The sequence below is a fragment of the Ictidomys tridecemlineatus genome, chromosome 13 (assembly GCF_052094955.1).
Source record: "Ictidomys tridecemlineatus isolate mIctTri1 chromosome 13, mIctTri1.hap1, whole genome shotgun sequence".
NCBI classification, from domain to species: domain Eukaryota; kingdom Metazoa; phylum Chordata; class Mammalia; order Rodentia; family Sciuridae; genus Ictidomys; species Ictidomys tridecemlineatus.
The window spans coordinates 94,462,076-94,485,072 of NC_135489.1; the positions used below are offsets into that span (position 1 = coordinate 94,462,076).

The 22,997-nt window shown below is 44.2% G+C and overlaps 1 protein-coding gene across 2 annotated transcripts in view; it reads right to left on the minus strand.

The window, feature by feature from the left end:
* Positions 1-22,997, minus strand: part of Ippk (inositol-pentakisphosphate 2-kinase) — a 53,512-nt gene that overhangs the window by 9,634 nt on the left and 20,881 nt on the right. For both annotated transcript variants that reach the window (XM_040271221.2, XM_005320871.5), the window contains 5 exons: positions 15,977-16,035; positions 13,797-13,869; positions 10,498-10,771; positions 8,200-8,350; positions 7,364-7,466 (listed from right to left, as the gene is read on the minus strand). In XM_040271221.2, coding sequence (XP_040127155.1) covers positions 7,364-7,466; positions 8,200-8,350; positions 10,498-10,771; positions 13,797-13,869; positions 15,977-16,035 — 660 coding nt within the window. The remainder of the gene's footprint in view (positions 1-7,363; positions 7,467-8,199; positions 8,351-10,497; positions 10,772-13,796; positions 13,870-15,976; positions 16,036-22,997) is intronic.

Sequence of the window (22,997 nt, forward strand, 5' to 3'; positions counted from 1 at the left end):
TAAATTGCAGAGGCTGATCTTGAAGTTGAGACCCTCCTGCCTCAGCCTCCCCAGTTACTAAGATCACAGTTGCATGCCACCACACCCAGTAGAAATTTATTTCTCTCAGCTCTGGAGGTTCAGACATTGGCTCAAGGTACCACCAGATTTGGTACTGGCAAGGGCTCATTTCCTCATAATGAGCCGTCTTCTCACTCTACGCCACACAGTGGGAGGGGCTGACTAGCTCTCTAGGCTTCTTATGTGAGGCACTAATCCAAGTCATGAGGGGCTCCAGCCTCATGATCTAATCACCTCCCAAAGCCCCACTTCCTGACATCACCACGGTGGGAGTTAAAGTTTCAACATATGCCTGTGGGGCAGGGTCACAAACAGAAAAAAGACACAGCATAAAAATAAATACCAGGCACAGGAATAAAAGAACATTTTTCTAATCCAAAAAAACATTAAAAGTATTACTCAGAAAACCATATGCCTTATTACTGAAAATGCAGATAGAAGAGACAAATTTTTAGATAAAGAAAACCTACCAAAACATGAAATAGAAAATCTGAAACTGAAGCAGGGTAAGGTGGCACATGCCTATTAATTCCAGATACCTGGGAGGCTAAGGCAGAAGGACCAAATTCAAGGCCATCCTGGACAACTTAAAATCTCAAAATTTTATGTCTCAAAACCTTAAAAATATTTAAAGGCCTGGGTGTAGCTAAGTAGTGGAGCACTTGCCTATCATGCACAAAGTCCTGGGTTTTATCCCCATGTACCATAAAAAATAAAAACAAAACAAAATCTATTAGAACAAACTGATGTATTAACCACATTAAGAAGAAAAAATCATATGATCTTATCAACAGAAACAAGGCATTGATAAAATTCAACATCCACTTGACCAAAAATAAAATTTAACAAATTTGATAACATTGTATTTTTTAAAATATTTTTTAGCTGTAGATGGACACAATACCTTTATTTTATCTATTTATTTTTATGTGGTACTGAGAATTGAACCCAGTGCCTCACAATGCTAGGCAAGCGCTCTACCACTGAGCAACAACCCCAACCATCTATTTTAAAACAAAAATCCTACACTAAATAATAGTAAAATTCTCTTTGAAAGTCATAACAAAATCAAAATTCCCACTATCACAAATTAACTATATACCCTGAAGCAAACAAATAAGTGAAAAAAGGATTAGAATGGAAAAAAGTTAGGGGCTAAGGTTGTGGCTTAGTGGTAGAGTACTCGCCTAGCATGCCTGAGGCACTGGGTTCAATCCTTAGCACCACATAAAAAAATAAAATAAAGAAAGGAAAAAAATTAAATTCAGAGATTATGATTACATACAAGAAAATCCAAAAGCAACTTAGGTTATTAGTGAGCAAAGTTGATGGATACAAGATCAAAAGAAAAACCCAACCAGATGCCAATATACCCTAAACATTTTAAAATGAAGTTATTTTTAAAGATACCATTTATATCTAAAACTATCAAACATATTTAAATAAACCTAAAAGAAAAATAAGATCCTTCTGAAGAAAACCAAAAAATATATTTTATCACTAATAACACTTAAAAAAATGGAAAACATCCGAAGTGAAAGGGTCGGTACTGTACAGACACCAACGTCTGCCATCCTTGAATTACAAACCAACCAGAAGCCCAGTTCATGAACTGAACAAGGTGAACGAAAACTGATGTAGACAAGCAAGAGGTCAAGTGTAGCCGAGGCATTTTTTAAAGCCAAAACATTCTTGGATAAGAAATGTAATATTGTGAAATATATATTAGGCCTTTGTTCCCATTTCTGGGCACACAACTCCTAAAACCCTTGGAATCTGTAAAGTGATAAGTGTTTTTTTGGCACCAGATGAGTTGGCTGATGGTTGGTCGCTGGAAAGACCACAACAGGACTACAGTTAGGACTTTCACAGCACAAATCTCCAACATCTGGAGAAGGAACAGGGACTGAAGGTTAAACAGATCACCAAAGGCCAGTGACATAATCAATCATGTCTGTGTAATAAGGCCTCCATAAAACTGCCAATAGTCAAGGTTCTAAGAGCTTCCTGAAAAGTGGTACCTCACCCTATTCGTCCGTCTCAGCACCTATGTCCTTTGTAACATCCTTTATAACAAACCAGTAAACATTTCTCTGAGTTCTGTGAGCCACTCAAGCAAATTAATCAAACCCAAGGAAGGAACTGTGGGAGCCCCAATCTATAAGATGGTAGAAGGATTCCTTCCACCAACTTTAAAGATGTACTAGACTACAGTGTCCAGGACAATTCCATACAAAAAGAAAAGACTACGTCATGCCATTCCAAAAACAAATCACAGCTGATTGCTCACCAAAATGTGAAAGGCAAGGCATAACTTTGTTTCTTCCTATGCTGGCGATGGAACCCAAGGCCTCTTGCTTGCTAAGGAAATGCTATATCACCAAGCACACCCTAGTCCCCAGAATAGAGCCTTGAGGTTATTTATCTGGTACTGGGGATTGAACTTGGCCACATTCACACCCCCAGCCCTTTTTACTTTTTATTTTGAGACAGGGTCTCACTAAATTGCCCCAAACTTGTGATGCTCCTGCCCCAGCCTCCTGAGTAGCTGGGATTACAGGCATACACCAAGCACCTAGCCCCACAATAACATTTTTGAAGAAAGTTATCTTTAGGAGTTTAGGGTAAAAAGACTTGTTAACAGAAAAAAGGCTGGCAAATTGAATTACCTTAAAATTAAGAACTTCTCTTCTTCTACAGGACTCCATTAAACATGAAAAGATAAGAGTGGAAAAGGCTATATGTAGCACATAGACCTGACAAAAGGCATCTACCCAGAGCGTATAAGAAACTCCTGCAAATCAATAAGGACAGGACTTACAGCTCTACAGAGACTTAAATGGTTACTTCACAAGCAAACAAAATCCAGTAATATATGAAAAGGTGTTTGATCTCACCATGAGACATTACTACATACCAGAATGACTAAAATCAGCAAGATGTACAAACAAGTACCAGAGTGTGGTGCACAGGTCACTCCCCACCTGTTGTCAGGAACACAGCAGGTAAAGCTGTTTGGCAGGATCTACTACAGCTAACATCACTCTGGCCTAGAAATCCCGCCCCCAAGGATGGAGTCAATAAAGGAGTGCATACATGTCAAGAGATCAGTGTAAGAATGCTTGCTTCCCTTGGCTTTATTCATAGCACCAGCAACACAAACGTCCACAAACAGCATGGGAAAACTGCAGTCTCTCCACTCACGGATCACTATGAAGCAATGAAAACATGGCCTGAGCAGGCAATCACCAGGGTGCATCTCAGAAATGGTGCAGAGGGAAAAAGAAAACACCACTACCACAAGACACAGGAGAATACATGTCTGTGTAATATAATCCATGTAAACTCCAACAGGACAAACTACATCCATTGGAATACCAATCAGTAGAATGCGGTTTAGCCAGGGCACCAACAGGGACTCCGGGCAGCTGCCTGTGTTCTACTGTGGCCCCACAAGGGTTTGTTTTGTGACAAATCATTGGACTGTACATTTTTCTTTCTGAGCACTTTTCTGATTATGCTACATTTCATGATACAAAATGAAACAGAAGTTTAAATACCAATAATTTCTCAATGTTGGTGAGGGTAGAGAAAACAGTGTCCTCAAGTTGCAAGAACAAACCAAATTAATAAAAATCTTTTGGGTGGGATATTGTGTTAGAGTCTATCAAAATAACGCAACAACTTTAGTTCTAGAATCTGACAAATGTTTATGTGCATAAGGGTGAAAGTACAACATAAATACTGACACTAACAGTAACAAATTAAAAACATGTAACGATGGTATAACTGCACAAGAGAAGAGGCAGGGGTCTGCAGGACTTCAGCAGCCCTTCTACAAAACAAGAGACCCCTGCTAAGGCTTCTTTTCCCATAGTGCTGGCTTGCAGAGGTGAGAGAAATCCCCAGTTCAACCTCTCTTCTCACTGATGAGATTTTAAAGTCTTATGCTAAGTGAACAAAGTCAGACACAAAGGACCAGCTATTAAATATCCCATTCATACATATTTTCTAGAATAGACAAATCTCTTACAGAGGACAGAAGGTAGTGTGGTAGTAGCTTAGTGCAAACAATGGGATGATATCCTCACGTCTCCTAAAATTAACTGTGGTGAGGGCTGCACATGTGTGAAAAAAGTAAAATCACTGCATTGTGGACTTAAAGTGGGTATGTTATATGGCATATAAATTGTATCTTAATAAAGTTGTTATAGAAAAAGGTAGAAAGGTATAAAAAGGTCAGGCAGTGATGATACTGGTCAAACCATATAGATAAATCTAGACAAATATATGTATAAAGTAATACTTTAAATTGGTTTAAAAAAATAACAATGGCTGGAGGTACAGCTCAGTTCATCCCTAACACCCAAAAGAAAAAAAGGGGAAAAAAAGTGTTTTGGGGTTTTTGTTTTGTTTTGTTTTAGTTAAAAAAAAAAAATACAAACAAAATACCAGATAATAACTGCACACATGGTGGGAGGGCTAAATGAATTGACATCTCCCAAGTTCCACACTGATGTGGGGGAAGGGGTGGTAAATAATCGATCAAGCTTAGATGTGGCCATTCACAGTACAGAAACAGAAGGGATTTCCAAACCAGTAGAGCAAAAAAAAAGGAATTAAAAAAAAAAAAAAGCAACAGTGCAGCGCCTCGAATAGCACCTACCACCTATTCCTATGAATACAATTCTCCTGGGACACAGAAGTGCTCATTTGTGTCCCATCAGTGGCTACTTATCAGCTACAGTGGCAAAGCTGAGCAGCTGTAAACAGAGACATCAAAGCTTGAATCATCTGTGGCTGATCCCTGCTCCAGACACTACATGACAGCCAGAGATACCAAGAACTGCAGTGTCCTGAGCAATGAAATTATTATTCCTTCTCCAGAAGCATAAGGTTCAATTAGATAAATAACAGGGGGGAAAAAAAAAAAAAAAAAACTTCTGTGGAATGTTCTTGATCCACTCCCCAGCTTCAGCATCATAACTACCCTCTCCAGACTCAGCTGCCAACACCTTAGTCCTTAAAAAAAAAAAAAGAAACACAAGAGGAAACCCTCTCATGCCAATACTGGAAGACCGCAAGCCACACTTCCCAGATTTTCCCAATTGTAGCATCTTGCAAAAACTATAGTCCAATATCATGGCAAGGAGCATGACCTTGATTAAACCCATGACCTCACTCAGGTCTCCCAGGCTGCATATACATATGTGTTTTATCATGTGTAGGTTTGTGCAGCTACCACCACAGTCAAGGTACAGAACAGTCCCATCACCAAAGGGATCCTGAGGTTTGACCTTTTATAATCATATCCTCTCTTAACTCCCAGCAACCACTAATCTGTCGTTTCAAGGATGTTACACATGTGGAATCCTGCAGTGTGCAGCCTTGGGGAATCCACTCTTATCACTCATCAAAGCTCCCTGGCCATCCATCCAGCCGATATGCAGATGAATAGACTATTCCTCTTTCCTGCTGAGAAGTTCCAGGGATGACTGTACCACAGCCTGTGCACCCAGGACGTTTCCAGTTCTTAGCTATTACAAATGAAACTGCTGAGAACATCCCTGTACAGTTTTGGGGTGAGCATAAGACCTCATCTCTCTGGACAGTGGCCCAGGAGTGCTAGTACTGGGCTGCATGAGGGTTGCAGATTTGGTACCGTTGATCATTTTCCAGAGAGGTGGTGCCATCCTCCAGCCCCTCCAGCACTGCATCCAAGACCCAGTTTCTCTACACCAGCATTTAGTGTGTCCCAATGGACAGATTTCAGCCAGATTAGGACAGCTGAGGAATGACTTGCTTTAGTCTCTGACAACAAGACTATATCTGAAGTTGAAAAATTAAAATAAAACGTCAGGTAATACATGTATGTAGTTGCTAGGAGATTGGAAAATAGAAATATAAAAGAAGTGTCTTCTATTAGAAGAAAAAAAGGAAAGGCAATGCTGTTGTTTTTCTAGGCTGATGTACCCAAGCTGTCAATGCTGTATGGCAGCTTTATCCCAACCCTGAGGTTCTCCTCTGGGACCTTCCCCTACCCTTGCAGGAGCTTTGCCTCTGACTCAGCTCACTCCCCTGTGGCCCTGGTAGACATCCTCAGCTTCCTCCTCAGACATTCTACAGCTGTGGCCATAGGCAATGAAAGCATTAGGGCTCTGTCAAGGGTGGGAACCAAAACAATTCCAGGATGGGACAGATTAGGTCCTGGCCCATCACACACCAGCAGGAAGGCAGCACCGCACTTCACTCCCTGAACAGAGGAATTCATCACCATTTGAGCAACCTAGTAAACCTATGACCCCTCTTAGAATAACAACTTTATTTTTTTTTCTTTTTTTTTTTTTTAAAGAGAGTGAGAGAGGAAGAGAACAGAATAACAGCCCAGAATAACAACTTTAAAGACAAAAAAAAATAAAAAAAGGGTGACCTTATAAAATATTGAAATATTTTTTAAAGAAATTAATTCTAGAGGCTGGGGATGTGGCTCAAGAGGGAGCGCGCTCGCCTGGCATGCATGTGGCCCGGGTTCGATCCTCAGCACCACATACAAAACAAAGACATTGTGTCTGCCAAAAACTAAAAAATAAATATTAAAAAATTCTCTCTTTCTTTAAAAAAGAAAAAGAAATGAATTCTAAAGTACACCTCAGGAAGTGATCTGTGAGGGGGAGGGAGGCCTGGCCTCTCCTAGTGGCTAAGACTCAAGTCCTGCCTACCCCATGAGGTCATGCCACTTTCAAAATGGATGGAAATGTTAAATTTCAGGTAGAAATCAGTGAAAATAAAGATGCAATCTTCTTTCTACCTAAGTTCATGGAACCCTGAATTGCCAGAATTTCACAAAACCAGAGTACAATCAGGCCTCCTCTGAGAGAGCCTTTCCTGGGCTGCCTGTGGCCTGAGTAAAGAGAGCAGCCGACAGTCTTGGGTGTGGTGTGGGCCCTGCCCCTGGCCAGGCCTCAAGGAAAAGGATGGTTGATGTTGAGTCCATTCTAAAGCTGCTGTAAAGTGATTAAAAGTGGCCACCCTGGGCCGTGGTCCCAACCAGGTGGCCCCTCAGGACAGCACTCACTAGACCCTTCCTTTCACCTGCATGGGCTGGGGCAGAAACTGAGCCAGGAGAAATATTCCTTGGACACTATATGCACCAGCATTTAGTGGTCACTGGCCTTTCTAGGGGAATCTGTGGTCACTGTTTGTTCAGAGTTTTCTGCTGTTGCATCCAGGGGTAGGAGTGGGAAACCCCCAAGTCAGGGCTGAGAGCCTCAGGAGCACACAGTACCTCGACGGGCCCACTCACCTTCGTTAATGCAAAGGCCACTGTCCCATCATCCTCAGTGGACAGATCAAGCAGCTTCTGGTAAAAGGCTTCATCATAAGGCCCATCTATTTGTAACATTTTTCTGAAGAGAACAGCACCAAAAAAAAAAAAAAAAAAAAAACAGGATGACAAAGCTACCTGGAAATTATTTCTTAGATTAACACATTCTACAGCATGTAGCAGAATTTAACAGTCTCACAATTCATTTTATAGGGCACCCAACGGATCTACTTCTTCCTTATATTAAACCTGGTTCTGAAGCATTGAGGTCTGAAACAACCCAGCAAGACCAAGGCCCAGGGAGCCCTGAGGCTAGGCCCTCTCCAGTTACCCACAGAGGTTCCAAAGGCAGCTAAGGAGGCAGGAGGCAGACCCACCCCCATCTGACACTGCAGGGCCCCCAGTGCAGGCACAGGGACCCAGTTGCAGCTGACAAGAAAGCTTGGGGACTCAGAGGGACAGCCGCAGCCATTGCTCCACACAGCAGCCCATGGAACGATACTGCCCTCTACAGGCTTGGCCCTGACTCAGGATTTTGAATAGTTGGGTTCACAGATATGCTGTGCTTTCTTTTACTACAAAGAGGAAGTAAAAGAAAAACCACGGATCTAATTCATAAAACCAGTCACCTCATGCCTGGGTTTCTCCTCACGAGGTACTACATTCCCAACAGGGCTATGGCACCTGAGTGCAAGGGGAAATAGCCAGCAGGCATTGTCCTCCAGGAGTTAGGCACCAGGTGGCTTGTTCTACCCTTGAATTGGGGAGACCTTGATCCCTGGCCCACCAGAGCCTCCCCTCATGTCCAGCCTCACCTCTGCTCAGGAAACTCCTCCAGATACCGCTCAATCCGATTGTACAGAGGGTAGAGGCCCTCGATGTCCAGAAGGTCCAACATCTGCACCTGGAGGGTTTTGTACAGAAGACAGCCCTTCGGTAACCCCGAGCGCTCTGGGGTGTTTTTTCCTACCAAGAACATCAGGGGAAAACGAGAGCAGGTTTATTATCACACTGAAGACTGTGGGAGGGAGACACAGGTTGGTGCAGACTGCAGGGCCCACCCTGGGCTCAACTGTGGAGCACCACTGCAGGCGAGGACTGGGCCCTGGCCTGGCGCTGAGGGCAGACCATGACCACCTCAGAACCATGGGGTCAGAACACGCTAGGACTCGCTAGGACTGTGCTGGCCACACCAAGCCATGCATAAAGGAAAGGACAGGAACCGAGCATCTCACTCTGTGCCTGTGCTCTCCAAACACACTCTCCTCCTCAGAGCATCCACTGAACCCCACACTCACCCCAGAAATCCCTTATGATAGGCCCAACTGCAAAAGATCATGTTGACATTCCCAAATCTGAAAGACCACAAAGGATAACTGAGACCCCGACTCCAGAGTTAAGAGCCATAAATTCATACTGAGAAGGTGAAGCTTGGCTGCCCTCAGAACAAGCTCAGAACTGGCCAGGCAGGGCCAGGGACAGTAGCCAAAGCCACTGACAAGGACATGATCTCAAAGGGACATTCAAGGAGACAAAACTCCACTCAACACTGTGTATGCTGACACTGCTGCCCAAGCCTGGAACACACCAAATCCCACCATCTCCCAGAAGGGACCAGCCACAGGTGAAAACAGGGCAGCCAGCATCCATGCAGGGAAGAGCCGTGGCAGGCCTGCATCAGGCTGCCCATCAGGGTGCACTCGCCAGGCAGGACACGGGAGTAGCTGCTCACAGGGTCCCCCAGGAAGCGTGTTAAATGCCAGTGAATATCTACCACAATAGCAGGGCAATACAAGTTGAAAAAATGCACTTGTTGATAGAGATTTATGTTAAATAAGAAAAAAAAAGTTGCAAAAGAACATGTGGAGGGAAATACTGAGCATCGAAGTTTATGCCTGTTTGCACACAAGTGTCCCCAGATCTGGGAGAAACCCAGGCACCAGGGAGCCTCCTCTTAGAAGACCTCAGACCATCCCAGTGGCTGGCAGCCAAAGGTCCTTCCAGACACACTCTACAGCTGTGAGCCCAGAATTTTCACAAAATCTTCTAATAGGAATTGCTTTTATGACAAAAATATACCCAATTAAATTCATCTGTGGTAAGAAAAATTTGGAATGGGGGCAGCAAAGAAGGCAAAGCCAAGAGGGTTTCTGTTGGCATAGGAGCCACCTGCCACCTTCAACTCTTAGCAGGTCTCAGTGGTCTCCCACAAGACACGCAGCTCCATCTCACTAGACGTCCATCACAACAGGCTGGCCTCTATGGCCTGATTCAGCTTCTTCCTGTCTGAGGAAGGCAACCTGGACCCAGAAGCCAGTGAGCGTGCATCTTCACCCACAGTTCTCAGGTCCAGCCCCGTAGGACTCCTGGCCTCAGTTCTCAAGGAAGAAATAGAGACCCTACCCACAGAGTTACAATGAAGATCAAAGGGATAATGGAGTCAAAAACATGCTGCAGGGGCTGGGGTTGTGGCTCAGTGATAGAGCACATGGCTAGCATGCGTGAGGCACTGATTTCGATCCCCGACACCACACACAAAAAACAAATTCTGCAAATACAAACATGGATGTATTCCTGAGAAAAAACCTACATCACAAATATGTCCTACAAATTTTATTTATTTATTTTTTTAGTTATAGGTGGACACAATATCTTTATTTTATTTTAAATATTTAGTTTTTAGTTGTAGTTGGACATGATACCTTTATATGTGGTGCTGAGGATCAAACCCAGGGCCTCACATGTGCCAGGCAAGCGCTCTACCACTGAACTACAGCCCCAGCCCCTTTTTTATTTTACTTTTACATGGTGCTGCAGATTGAACCCAGTGCCTCACGCATGCTAGGCGAGCACTCTACCTCCAAGCCACAACCCCAGTCCCATGTTCTGCAATTTCTACAAATCCAGCCACAAGATGAGAAAGGTAGTGTCCACTGGGCGTGAGCAACAGGGCCACCCTGGGGAGCCCTGATCAAAGAGACCAAGATGCTTTGTGATGCCTCACAGGGCCACTGACTTGGCTTTGTCGGCTCCACCACGGCTGCCCGCTGGGAATGGACAGTCCTAAAACCCCATGGACACCCACCACCCACCTAGGGAAGGCCAGCTCCTACCTTGGCGCTGCAGGCTCCTGCTGAAAGGGCTGGCCTCACAGACACGCGGGCCCCGGAGCCCAGGCCTCAGTGCACCGACCCGCCCCTTGTCCGAGCTGCTCAGCAGCACCCGAGTGATGACATGTACCAGCTCCCGGATCACAGCTCGCGTGCAGTGGGGCCCACTGGCCAGGCCATTGGAAGGGAAGAAGAAAGGCTTCAGGTGATGTGCGAGCTCCCTCCAGTCAGCCACAGGGCTCCGGGCATCGCCACAGCCATAAATCAGCTCACCATTCTTCAGGCAGGAAAAAGAGAGAGGGAGACATGGATCCCACAAGCTAGTAAAAACCTCGGCTCCTGCAGGGGCAAGGTCAGGCACAAGCAGAAGGCCCCAATATTTTGGATGGGCCCCCTGGGGTTGCTGCACACTCTGGCCTCTCTGGGAAACCTGCCCTCATTTGCTGTGTCATCAACCAAGAGGTGAATCCCACTGAACCTGAAAAGGAAGAGAAGTTCAAAAACTGAAAACCAGCGCCCTAGCCTACCAGACGACCTCCCCGAGCAGACAGTGCGAGGCATCAACTTCCCAAAAGCAACAGCCCATTACTCAGGGGCCCGAGCAGAGGCTGAAGCGTTGACAGAGTTGACCCCAGGCAACCCTGGGGCTGGAACTCCAGAGTTGCAGAAGCAAGACCCTAGGTGAGACCTGCACCCTGAGAGTCCTGCCTTCCCACAGTCCAACAAAGAAGCTTCTTTGGCAACACTGTTCGGAGCTGCTTGATCTGGCCACTGAGGATGATGGGACAGTGGCCTCTGCATTAACGAACGTGAGTGGGCCCATCTGGAGGTACTGTGTGCTCCTGAGGCTCTCAGCCCTGACTTGGGGGGTTTCCCACTCCTACTCCTGGATTCAACAGCAGAAAACTCTGAAAAACAGTGACCACAGATTCCCCTAGATAGGCCAGTGACCTGACACAGGGGCTTTCACAGGACATATGATGTGTCTGGGGAAGGCCTGAGCCACAGCTGACCCCAGGAGCAGGAAGAGGCCCTCTGAACCTTATGCTTCATCTGTGTAAGTACAGTGGGCACTCCTACTCCTGGAGTCCTCTCCTCATGGGGTCTGCTCAGTATAACCAACATGATACACAGGCAACAGCACCACCCACAGGGCCACATTATAAAAGGTGATGTGACTTCCATCTCAAGTCACTCATTCCTCACAAAACAGCAGCCACAGAGCAGCCCCAGGAGGAGCCCCAAGCAGAAGGAACTAAGGCCATCAGCACCTACCAAGCTTTCAGATAAGACTCTCTGCCAGAACCAGCTACTACCTCAGGCACTGAGATCACAAGTAGCTCACAGAGGGCAATCCCCAGCTAAGAGATGCGAGCAGGCACTCCTCTTACTGTATCCCAGGGCCCTTCTCTGGGAGCACCTGTTTGGTATCCACACCCAGTTAACCACAGGGACACACTGGGCAGTAGGCAAGGGAAGGCAGCCAAAAGTGGAATCACAGGTGGCCAGCTGACGTCAGGGGCAGGGCCACTACTAGTGCCCACAGTGAAGCTAGTCACAGGTGGCTGAGGGACTTCTCACAGCAGGGCCTCTCCATCCAGCATTAGGATATCAGATGTGAAGGTCAATGGGAGCTGGGAATCCAGGTGGGCAGCTTTGTACACATGCAAATTCAGCTGCTCAAGGACCTCAGGTGGCATTTGGCAGAGCCAATGCCCTAGGAAGTCCAGGTGGTGCCTGACAGTGTCCACACCCTGCAGGCCCCAACCAACGCCTCTCATCACTAGTATCCAGTGCAAGGTCACCAGCCAGGACCCAGGCTGCAGCTCCACACCTGGGACATCAGGGCCTTGGGCGTGTCCTCTCTTGCTGGGCAGGTCTAAAGAGCCGCAGGGCAGTATAGGTCTAGGGTCAGAGACAGCTGCTCCAGAGAAACGGCGGGGCTTGCCACCAATCACTTACTGTGCTGCTGTCCTATTATTTCAGAAAGTCACTCCATCTCACTTGTCTCCATCCATCTTTGTAAACTATTGCCTTATCATCTGGATTTTCCCCTGCGAGTTTTATGAGGCAGTGACACCCTGAGTGAGGGCCTGATGGGGGTCAGAAATACCACCCTCACTAAGGGCTTTAAACAAACACCCCAAAGAAGGAAATTATCTTCAGGACTTAAATATCAAGTTCCTTGAGTCTTTGAGAAGAATTAAAAATAAAACCTGCCTTTGAAATACGTCTTCTTTCCTGGATTAGGGAAGGTGGAGGCAGGGAATAAAGGTGGGGCAGGGCAGTGGGACTTCTGTGTTAGACAAGGGAAATGGGTCAAGATCAGGCTGTCCACCCAGTTCTCAAAAGCACAGGACACACCGCAGCAAGAGAAAGGGCTTCCAGCTCACTGGTGACCTCTCCTAGACGGAAGCCTGGGGGTCGGGAGGCCCACAATCAGCCCCGCCACATGCAGGTCCAGCACCTACAGGTCAAGGCCATGGCAATGGAGACTCCAGGGACACTTTTCCAGCATAGGCACAGCCCCCACCTGCTGCCCAGGCCAGCCCTGCCCCCGACCTCACCCCCTCCCTCTCCGTCCCAGCCCTCCTCCTCCTCGCCCTGGGCAGCACTGCTCGCAGCAGGCCAGACCACCAGCCCACTTGGCTACAAGGAACTGCAGGCAGCTATGCTGAATGGCGAATGTTCCCTTGTCCCTAGGCTGTCAGGGCTGGGATGGTCAGAACTACAAGGCCTAGGGAATCTGCTTTTCAACAAGGAGCTCCCCAAATTACAAGGTCCCTAAATTAACCGGGAATAAAGGCACACAAGAGGCAGACACTGTGAAGCTGGCAGTTGGCACTCAGCTTACCACAAGTGCCCTGGCAGTCACCAGGACCTGCGCAGTCGGTAGCCCCCGTTCTGGTTGCCTCCTCAGCCACATGGGCCGCCCACAGAGGAGGATAGCTGGGACAGTGCCAGGTATGTCTTTGTCCAGTGTGCGCCCTCTGGCACCTCAGAGGGGATGAAGACACATCCAGTATGGCTTCACTGTCACACACCCAGGGGACACAGACAACCCAGGGTCACCAGAATGCTATGCTTATGGACTGGGGCTAGAAAACAGGAAGTGCCTGGGGCTAGAAGATCTGTGTAGGTGGCCAGGAGCGAGGACTCCAGTCACTCCAGGCAACTTCAGACTCTGAGGACCTGAGGCAGCCTAGCTCAGATGCTCCCATCTGTCATCACTGAACCTGTTGCCAGGAACAGAGTGCAGCGGATTCACCTCAAAACCACCCACAAATGGAAGCCACTCTCACCTTAAATATCTTCAGGTTGTTCTGTGCCTCCTGCAGCAAGCTCTTCAAGGCAAAGTGCATCCTCTGCTTGTTTCTAAAATGAGCAAATGTTGGCACGCTTTAAGGGCAGCAGGAATAACCCTGACCTCCATGTGCACCCACACCTGGCTCCCAGCTTAACTGGGAAACCCAGAGTCTGGGAAAGTCCAATGACATCCTCCCCCACCACAGCACTGAGCATACATGGGAAGAGGGGGCTTGACCCTGGCCCCAGGAGATTTGAGCAACCCCAGCTGAGATAGGGGAGCAGGAGGCCAGGGCCCCACCAGCGTGTGTGTCCCCCACTACTGCTCTCCCACTGCAGCTTCCAAAGGTTGGGGCAGGCATTCAGGTAGCCACTTGACAGGTCATTGGGGAGCATGAAGAGGGGGGTAGAAGTCCTGGGACTCCGCATACTCTGACCTCCTGGGAGCTGAGGGCTGGGACTTCCCCCACGCTCTGCCCCTCACTTATCCAAAGACCTCAGCCTACCCCACCACCACCACCACTTAACCCCTGGGCCTCTTCTCCAGAGGTGCCCCAGCACTGTCCCTAACCACCCACCTGGGGTGGAGGCAAACCACCCCAGGCAAGGATGCTGAGCCCAGTCAGAAGGTCACCATTCACCCTGGGAGGGCAAGCCAGCAAGATCCAAGCCCCCCACCCGCAGAAAGTCAGCTCTAGAAAGGCTGCATTCTGAACATTCCGGGAAGGCTCCCAAGTTGAGTTTTGACAAGTTATAAATTCTCAACAAAGACCTTTATCAATAACTGCTTCAAAACTCAAGAGCCTTGGCTGGGGAGCACTTGCCTAGCAAGGCCCTGGGCTCTAGCCCCAGCACCTTTAAAACAAAAACCACTTTTCAGCTTTTGGGTGTGGGGAGGATTCCCACATGAAAAATTAGCACATTCCCTGTGCTCTGGCACACTTAACACTTCATTTTGGACTTTTTAACTTTGAAAGTCTTTGTTCTGGAAGGTTTGCAGTAGCACTCAACAAAAAGTACTGCGGCAGTGCCCATAGGCACTGTGTGCTGGGAGCTGGCAGGGGACACAAGATGAGCACTGGGAGGCTGGGAGGCAAAGGAAGAACCAACACAGCCCTGCACCGGCCAGGGTCCAAGGAGGGAAGACGAGGTTGGAAAGGGCCTTGGCTTGTCACAAAGGACAGCAGAGGCTCACAATCACACTCTGCCCTGAGGTCAACTTATTCATGGAACCAGCCCAAGTGGGGCAGGGCTGGGATGCGCTGTTGTGAGACACAGGTACCATCCAGGCCCTGCCTCAGCTCTCCCTACACCAGCCTCCTCCTGCCATCCCTCCACCCTAGCGCCTGACTGCTCCCTTGCAGCCCCTGCTCTTGGATGGGCCCACCCCAGCCCAGTCACCACCACCTTCCTGACCTTAAAGGGCCAAGACTGGGTCATGTGCTACATGCAAGCTGGTACACGCTGGGTGCACAGCACAGCTGCAGGGCCAGAGTGCGCAGAGGAGGCCTGAGAGTCTGACCACTGTCTGGAGGCTGACTTCCCAGGGCAGAAGCTGCTGCTGCAACCTCAGCCCTTTTAACATGTGTAGACAAACAAGAGGCCAAAGGTGTAGATGACCAGACTAGAAGGGTCTAAGGGTGGGGATGACAACGTGGCATGAGTAGAAGACAAATCTGGTGGGAACTTGAATGAAGGAAAATCAGTAAATCCGTGACTACTTCAATTGTGAGCAGAAGGACAAAGCCTAAAACCCAGTCCTAGAAGAGTGGAGACCCCCCCGGTCCCACCTCACTCCATACACCCCCACTCCTGACAGAACACCCCCCACCATGAACATCTCTCAAATCTCCCTAAGCACCCCCACCTCAGACTACCTCTCACTGTCAACACCTCACAGAATACACCTCGCACAATACCCCATCCTTCTCATCTCACAAAACAGCCCCCTCCATTCACACCTCACAGAATATTCCCACCGTCCTCACACAAGACCTGCCAGCTGCTCCTACCTCACAGAATACTCACCACCACTGACACTAGAAGAACCCCCCCAGTTCCCCTCACAAGATACCCCCACCAATACTCCGCAGAACCCACAGGACCCACCCCACAGGATATCCCCTAGTGGGTCACCAACCCCACCTCTGGAGGGGAAAGGAGAAATGTCTCTTACCCCGAGTAGAGATCAAGGGGACAGTATTTACTTATCTGCTTCCACTTCCCAGTTGCTACCTGTTAAAACAACAATGAGGGGGTCAAATGACTGGGTGTTTGCAACTTCACAGAGCCACCTCAACACAGAGCAGCGTAAGTGAAATGCGACCATCAGAGGGGCTGTAGACTTCTCCCAGAAAAGGTTCCAGGTGCACAACTCTCTGCAGGAGGGAGCCAAGGAAACATTCACCCATCTCTGGGAGTAGAGTGACCACAGCCCAGGCCTTCACTGAGCAGAGAAGAAAGCAGCAAGCACATGAAAATTACAGGGCTCATTTTTGGTGATAAGATTGATAAATCTTTAAAATTGTAAAGCCCAGTAATGGAGAGGGTGTTGTTAACAAGTAACTCCATATCACCAGTGGGATGAAAAACGGACACAACCTTCTGTGGTGGTAATCAAAATATAAAATGTGTATGTCGGGCTGGGGATATGGCTCAAGTGGTAGTGCGCTCGCCTGGCATGCGTGTGGCCCAGGTTCGATCCTCAGCACCACATACAAAACAAAGATATTAAAATTCTCTCTCTCTTTAAAAAAAAAAAAAATGTGCATGCCCCCAGGCTTGATAAATCTACAAGAAATCCTGAAAAACTGACACAGGACAAAAAGGTATAAGGATAAAATGTTGACTGCAGACTATCAACAACAGCAGAACCCTGAAACCAAAAGGCAAGAGCAAAGAAAGGACTAAAGAACCCACTCAGTGGGTCAGCACACAGCCAGCAATCTGCTGAATGAAGGAATGAATACATGTTATGCACCAGGCCCAGAAAGAAGTAGGGCTCAGTTCAACCGGCAGGATGATGCCTACAGTATGAGGTCATTTCTCTTAAAAAAAAAAAAAAAAAAAGTTTATCTACATATCTATACATCCAAATATACACTACAAAAGGCCTTAAAGAATACACAACAAATCCTCAAGGGTTATTTTAATAAAAATAAAAAACTAAAAAAAAAAACAAGGACTTGGCAGAACTTATACACATGGCATGATCCAATTTCACCATATAAGTGTGTGTGCACACACAAACTTTAGAACATGTTGAGAGAAACACATCACTTTCTTTTCCCTTGAATAATATGTTCATTTTGTTGCCACAGGAAAAAGTCTGGAAAGTTGTGTAAACTGACAATATGAGTTACCTTGGAAGGCAGGTGACCAAATCTATATGATGTTCTATTTTATCAGTTACATGACAAGGTATTGCTTCACAATTTAAAAAAAAAAAAAAAAAAATAGTTCTTCAAAACCCATCACATAAGCTGGGCATGGTTTTTGCGGAAGAAAACTAGCAAAAATTGTCAATCAAAAATTTTAGAACTCTGGAAATTGACCAGAGATTTGCAACAATCCAAGAAACATTTATTCAAGAAAATCAGCCAAATCTAAGCAAGAATAGAGTGCTTTTTAGTACTTGAACTGCCCTATTCCCATCTCTCTATCTCTAGCTCCAAGGGAACCATGGAAACCACCTCTCACAATCACAGTGAACACCCCCAGTCTGGCAGCCCCAGAGCGAGCAGAACAGGGCAGGTGCATCCCCAAAGCCATGTTCGCAGAGGACCATCACTTTCTAGCCCGTCTCTGGATTCTAGGAAGATTCCATTTGAAAGAACCTGATTCAAAGCTCTCTGGTACAGAAGCCCTTTTTCCTAGGGACATTTGTCAAAAATATTTAGAAGCAATTATATAACTTCACAACTTTCTGAGATGGGACAAACTACAGGCTAACTTAAAGCTAAAAATGAAAAAGAAAAAGTAAGGTGTGGTGATGCACACCTATAATCCAAATGACTCAGGAAGTTGAGGCAAGAGGATCACAAGTTCAAAGATAGCCTCATTAACTTAGTGAGGCCCTAAGCATCTCAGCAAGAGCCCGTCTCTAAGTAAAAATAAAAAAGGGCAGGGGATGTGGCTCAGTGGTTAAGCACCCCTGGGTTCAATCTCTGGTACCAGAAAAGAAGAAAAACCCAAGAAGGAGATGTACAAAGAAGCTTTGAGAAGCTCCAAATATCCCTGGCAATCTAATGAGTCATGAACAGGCTCAAGAGAGACCTGAAAAGGCCCTGAGCTCTTTCCTGAGCTGATGGCTCTGTGAAGTATAGGCTAAGGCAGAGCTGTCCACTGCCCAGCTGAGTGTTTAGTAGGCTTCAACAACAAAAAGCCCCTTGGCAAAGACTGGAAGACTTACTGGATCTGAAGAAGATATCTATCAATTAACTTACTGGATCTGAAGAAGATATCTATCAATTAACTTCCCAGCAAGCTAAGCAAACAGAGACTTCAAGGACCAAACATGACAAAGAATACAGACTTCACAAAATAAGCACAGAAAAGTCACTAAACAAAACAATATAAGCAGCAGTAATTAAAAAAAAAAATTCTAGAAAGGGGGGAGAATCCAATTTCCAGAGTGGCCACATTACTTACAATGACTGTTTTCAACAAATAATCAAGAAGCATGTAATGAATGGTCCATACGCAAAGAAAAAAGCAACTGATAGACTGTCCCTGAGGAAGCCCAGACACTGGGCTTACTAGACAAAGATTTAAATAAACAATTTTAAATACAATTAGAGCTAAAGAAAGGCAGGGACAAAGAACTAAAGAAAACAAGGAAAATAATGTCTTAAATAGAGAATAATCAATAAAGAGCTAAAAATTACAAAAAGGAACCGAATACAACAGAATTTTAAATTCTGTTACTAAAAAGTATAAGTAGCTGAGCATGGTAGTCCATACCTGTAATCCCAGTTATTAGGGAAGTTAAGGCAAGAGGATCATAAGTTTGAGGTCAGCCTTAACTCTAAGATCCTATCTCAAATTTAAAAAAAAAAAAAAAAAAAAAACAGGACTGGGAATGTACCTCAATGGCAGAACAGTGCAAGACTCTGGATTTGATCCCTAGAACCACAAACTTAAAAAAATAAATTTTAAAAGAAAAGGAAATCAATAGGAAGAATAAGACATGAACAACAGTATAAGTCAAACACACCTAAATAGAGAACACATTCTATTCAACATTCTACTCAAGTAAACATGAAACATTCAAGTAAAAGCCTTAAATTAAACCACAAAACAAGCCTTGATAAATTTAAACCACAAAACAAACCTTGATAAATTTAAAAAGAGCAAAACCATGCAAACAATGTTCTCTAAACACAGTGCAGTAAAATTAGAAATCAGTAACAAACATGAGGAAAGGAGATATTTTTAATCACCAATGGATAAAGTGGAACTCAAAAGGGAAATCAGAAAATGAGATAAACAAAATGAAAACACACCATACCAAAACTTAGAGGATGAAGAGAAAGCAGTGCTTACAGGGAAACCGGGAGTTGTAAACTTCTCTACTAAAAAGAAGAAAGACTCGAAATAGTAGCCTAACTTCTTAAGAAACAAAAAAGAACATGTGAAACACAAGCAGAGGGAAGAAAACAGTAAGATTAAGTGGAGATAAGTGAAACAAAATAGAAGATGAACAAAACCAAAGAAAAGGAACAAAACCAAAAGTTATTTCTATGAAAAATTAAATATGACATAATCCTCTAGTTGGGCCACAAAAAGAGGAATCAAGTTACCAAAGTCATGACTAAAAAAGGGAATACTACTATCAATGCTGCAGAAACAAAAAGTAATTATAAAGGAATAGTAAGATCAACTGTGTCCCAACAAATTAGACAAAATGGACAAATTCCTAGCAACACAAAATGACCAAAACTGACACAAGAAACAGAACCTCCATAGACAGATAACAAGAGACTGAATCAGTAACAACAACAAAACTCTTGATAAAGAACCCCAGGACCAGATAGCTTCACAAGGGAGTTCTACCAAACATTTAAAGAATCAACACCACTATTCAAACCCTTCAAGAAAAACTGAAGAGTGTAGAGAAGGAAATACTAACTCATTCTTTGAAGTCAGTTATGACAAAAGACAGAGCCATCACTAGCATAGAAAACCACATACCAGTATCCCTTATGATTCAAAAATTCAACAAAAACTATAGAACTGAATTCAATAGCATATCAATACAAAAATACAAAAGTGGTCCAACTTATGAAAATCAATGTTAATACTACATTAATAGGAAGAACACATACACTTCATGATCTCATGATTATATCAACAGGCACAAAACAAGCATCTCATAAAATTCAATATCTTTTAAGAACTTCCAAAAAAAAAGGAAAATCTATGAAAACGCCAGCAAACTGTACACATTCAATGAAGAAGACTGAAAGCTTTCTTCCTAAGATCAGAAACACAACAAGTATGTCCACATGTCTACTTCTCAATACTTCTATATAACAATACTACAAGTTCTAGCCTATGCAATTAGGGAAGAAAAAGAAAGGTTATTCAAGGTCGGAAAGAAAGAAGGAATACCATCTCCATGTGGTAATGATCTGATCATATACACAAAAGATTCTAAGAATCTACACACACAAAAAAAAAAATTTAGAACAAATGAAGTTCAGCTAAGTGACAGGATACAAAACCAGTAAACAACAAACAATTTAATTTCTTATGTCACACCCATTAGGATGGCTACTATTGAGGGGGGGGACAGAAAATAACAAGTGTTGACAAAATTATGGGGAAACTGGAATCCTGATGCACCACTGATGGGAATGTAAAATGGTGCAGCTACAACGGAAAATACCATAGCAGTTCCTCATAATTAAAAGGAGAATCACCATATAATCTAGCAATTCTACTTCTTGTTGTATATACAAACAGAACTGAAAGCAGCCAAACAATGAAACTGACCCAAGTGCCAATTGATGGACAAATGGATAAGCAAAATATGGTACAAATTATTATTATTCAGCCTTTAAAAAGGATGTAATCTGACACATGCTAAAACATGAATGGACTTTGAGAATATTATGTTAAAGACTATATGCCAGTCACAACAAGACAAATACTGTATGATTCCACCTACATGAGGTATCTAGGCTAGTCACATACATAGAGACAGAAAGTAAAGTGGTGTTTACAAAAGGGCTAGGGGAAAGGAAAATGGGAAATTATTGTTTAATGAACACAGGGTTTTAGTGTTGCAATCTGAAAAAAGTTCTGGAAATAAATGGTAGTGATGGTTGTACAACAATATGAATATGTTTAATGCCACTGACCTCCACACTTAATGATTAAGATGATAAATTTTATGTTAGAAGTATTTCACCTCACAAATTTTTAAATATATATTTTAAATTATGAAATCCATCATATTTTTATGCATTAGCAATGAGCAGTCTGAAAATAAAAATTCCCCTGAATTGGCATCCAAAAGAATAAAAAACTTAGGAATAAATATAACAAAAGTAAAAAATTTACACTACAAAACATCAATGAAAGAAATTAAGGACCTACAAAAATGGAAAGACATCCCAAGGTCACTGAGTATCAAGAGTGTTAAGATGGCAATACTTCCCAAACTGATCCACAGATTCAATGGAATAGTTATCAAAATCCCAGAAGGTAGCCGTGCACGGAGGTGCACACCTGTAATCCCAGTGGCTCGGGAGGCTGAGGAAGGAGGATCACAAGTTCAAAGCCAGCCTCAGCAAAGGCAAGGGACTAAGCAACTCAGCAAGACCCTGTCTCTAAATAAAATACAAATAGAACAGGGATGTGACTCAGTGGTTAAGTGCCCTGAGTTCAATCCATGGTACCAAAAAAAAAAAAAATGCTAGATGGTTTCCTTCAGAAATTGACAAGCTAAAGACACCGAAATTTAGGGGCTGGTGTTGTAGCTCAGTGGTAGAGCGGTTGCCTCGCATATGTGAGGCACTGGGTTCGAACCTCAGCACCACATAAAAATAAATAAACAAATGTACTGTGTCTATCTACAACTAAAAAATATATATTAAAAAAAGACACCAAAATTTAAAACTATTCACAAATGATACCATGTACAGAAAATTCAAAATGATCCACAAAAAAGCTATAAGAGCTGATAAAAAAACTAAGCAAATTTGCAGAGTTGAAGATCAACATACAAAAGTCAGTAGTGGCCATGCATGGTGGCATAAACCTGTAATCCCAGTGACTTGGAAGGCTGAGACAGGAGAATCACAAATTCAAGGCCAGCCTTGACAGTTTAGTGACACACTGTCCCCAAAATAAATAACAAAAAAGGTGTTATAGCTCAGTGGCAGAGCAGTACTAGGTTCAATCCCCAACACCAAGAAAAAAATAAAAAAGCCAGTAGTGGCTGTATACACTAGCAATGAACAGTCTGAAAAAGAAATTAAGGAAGCCCATTCCATTTACAATGACATTTACAATATTCCAAAAGAATAAAATACCCAGAAATTTAGACAAAGTACCAAAAACTACAATGTTGAAAGAAATTAAAGAAGATGAAAGAAAAACAACAAACTTGTGTTCATGATTATGAGCCAATACTGTTAAGATAATAATCCTATCCAAATGATTTTGTTTTATGCAATTTCTGTCAAATTCCAACAGCATTCTTTTTAAGAAATGAAAAACCAATTCTCAAATTTTATGTACGAGTAAGAAGGCCCATGTAGCCAAAACAATCTTGAAAAAGAAGCTAGAAGCACCACACTTCTCAATTTCAAATATATTACAAAGCTACAATAACAAAATAGTATAATACTGGCATAATGACAGACATGCAGAAGACCAATGAAAAACAGAGAAGAGAGCCCAGAAATAAACCTTCACCTCTATGGCCAAAAGGTCTTCAAAAAGGGTGGCAGGACAATTATTTGGATGAATGGACAGTCTTTTGACAGGTGCTGGGAAAATCAGCTATCTATACGTAAAAGTCTTAAGTTGAACACTTAACCATAAACCACTCAAAAAATATCAAAGACCAGACTGGGGTTGTGGCTCAATGATAGAGCACTTGCCTAGTACATGTGAGGCACTAGGTTTGTTCCCCAGTGCCACATAAAAGAAATTAAATACAAAATAAATGTATGGTATCCATCCGC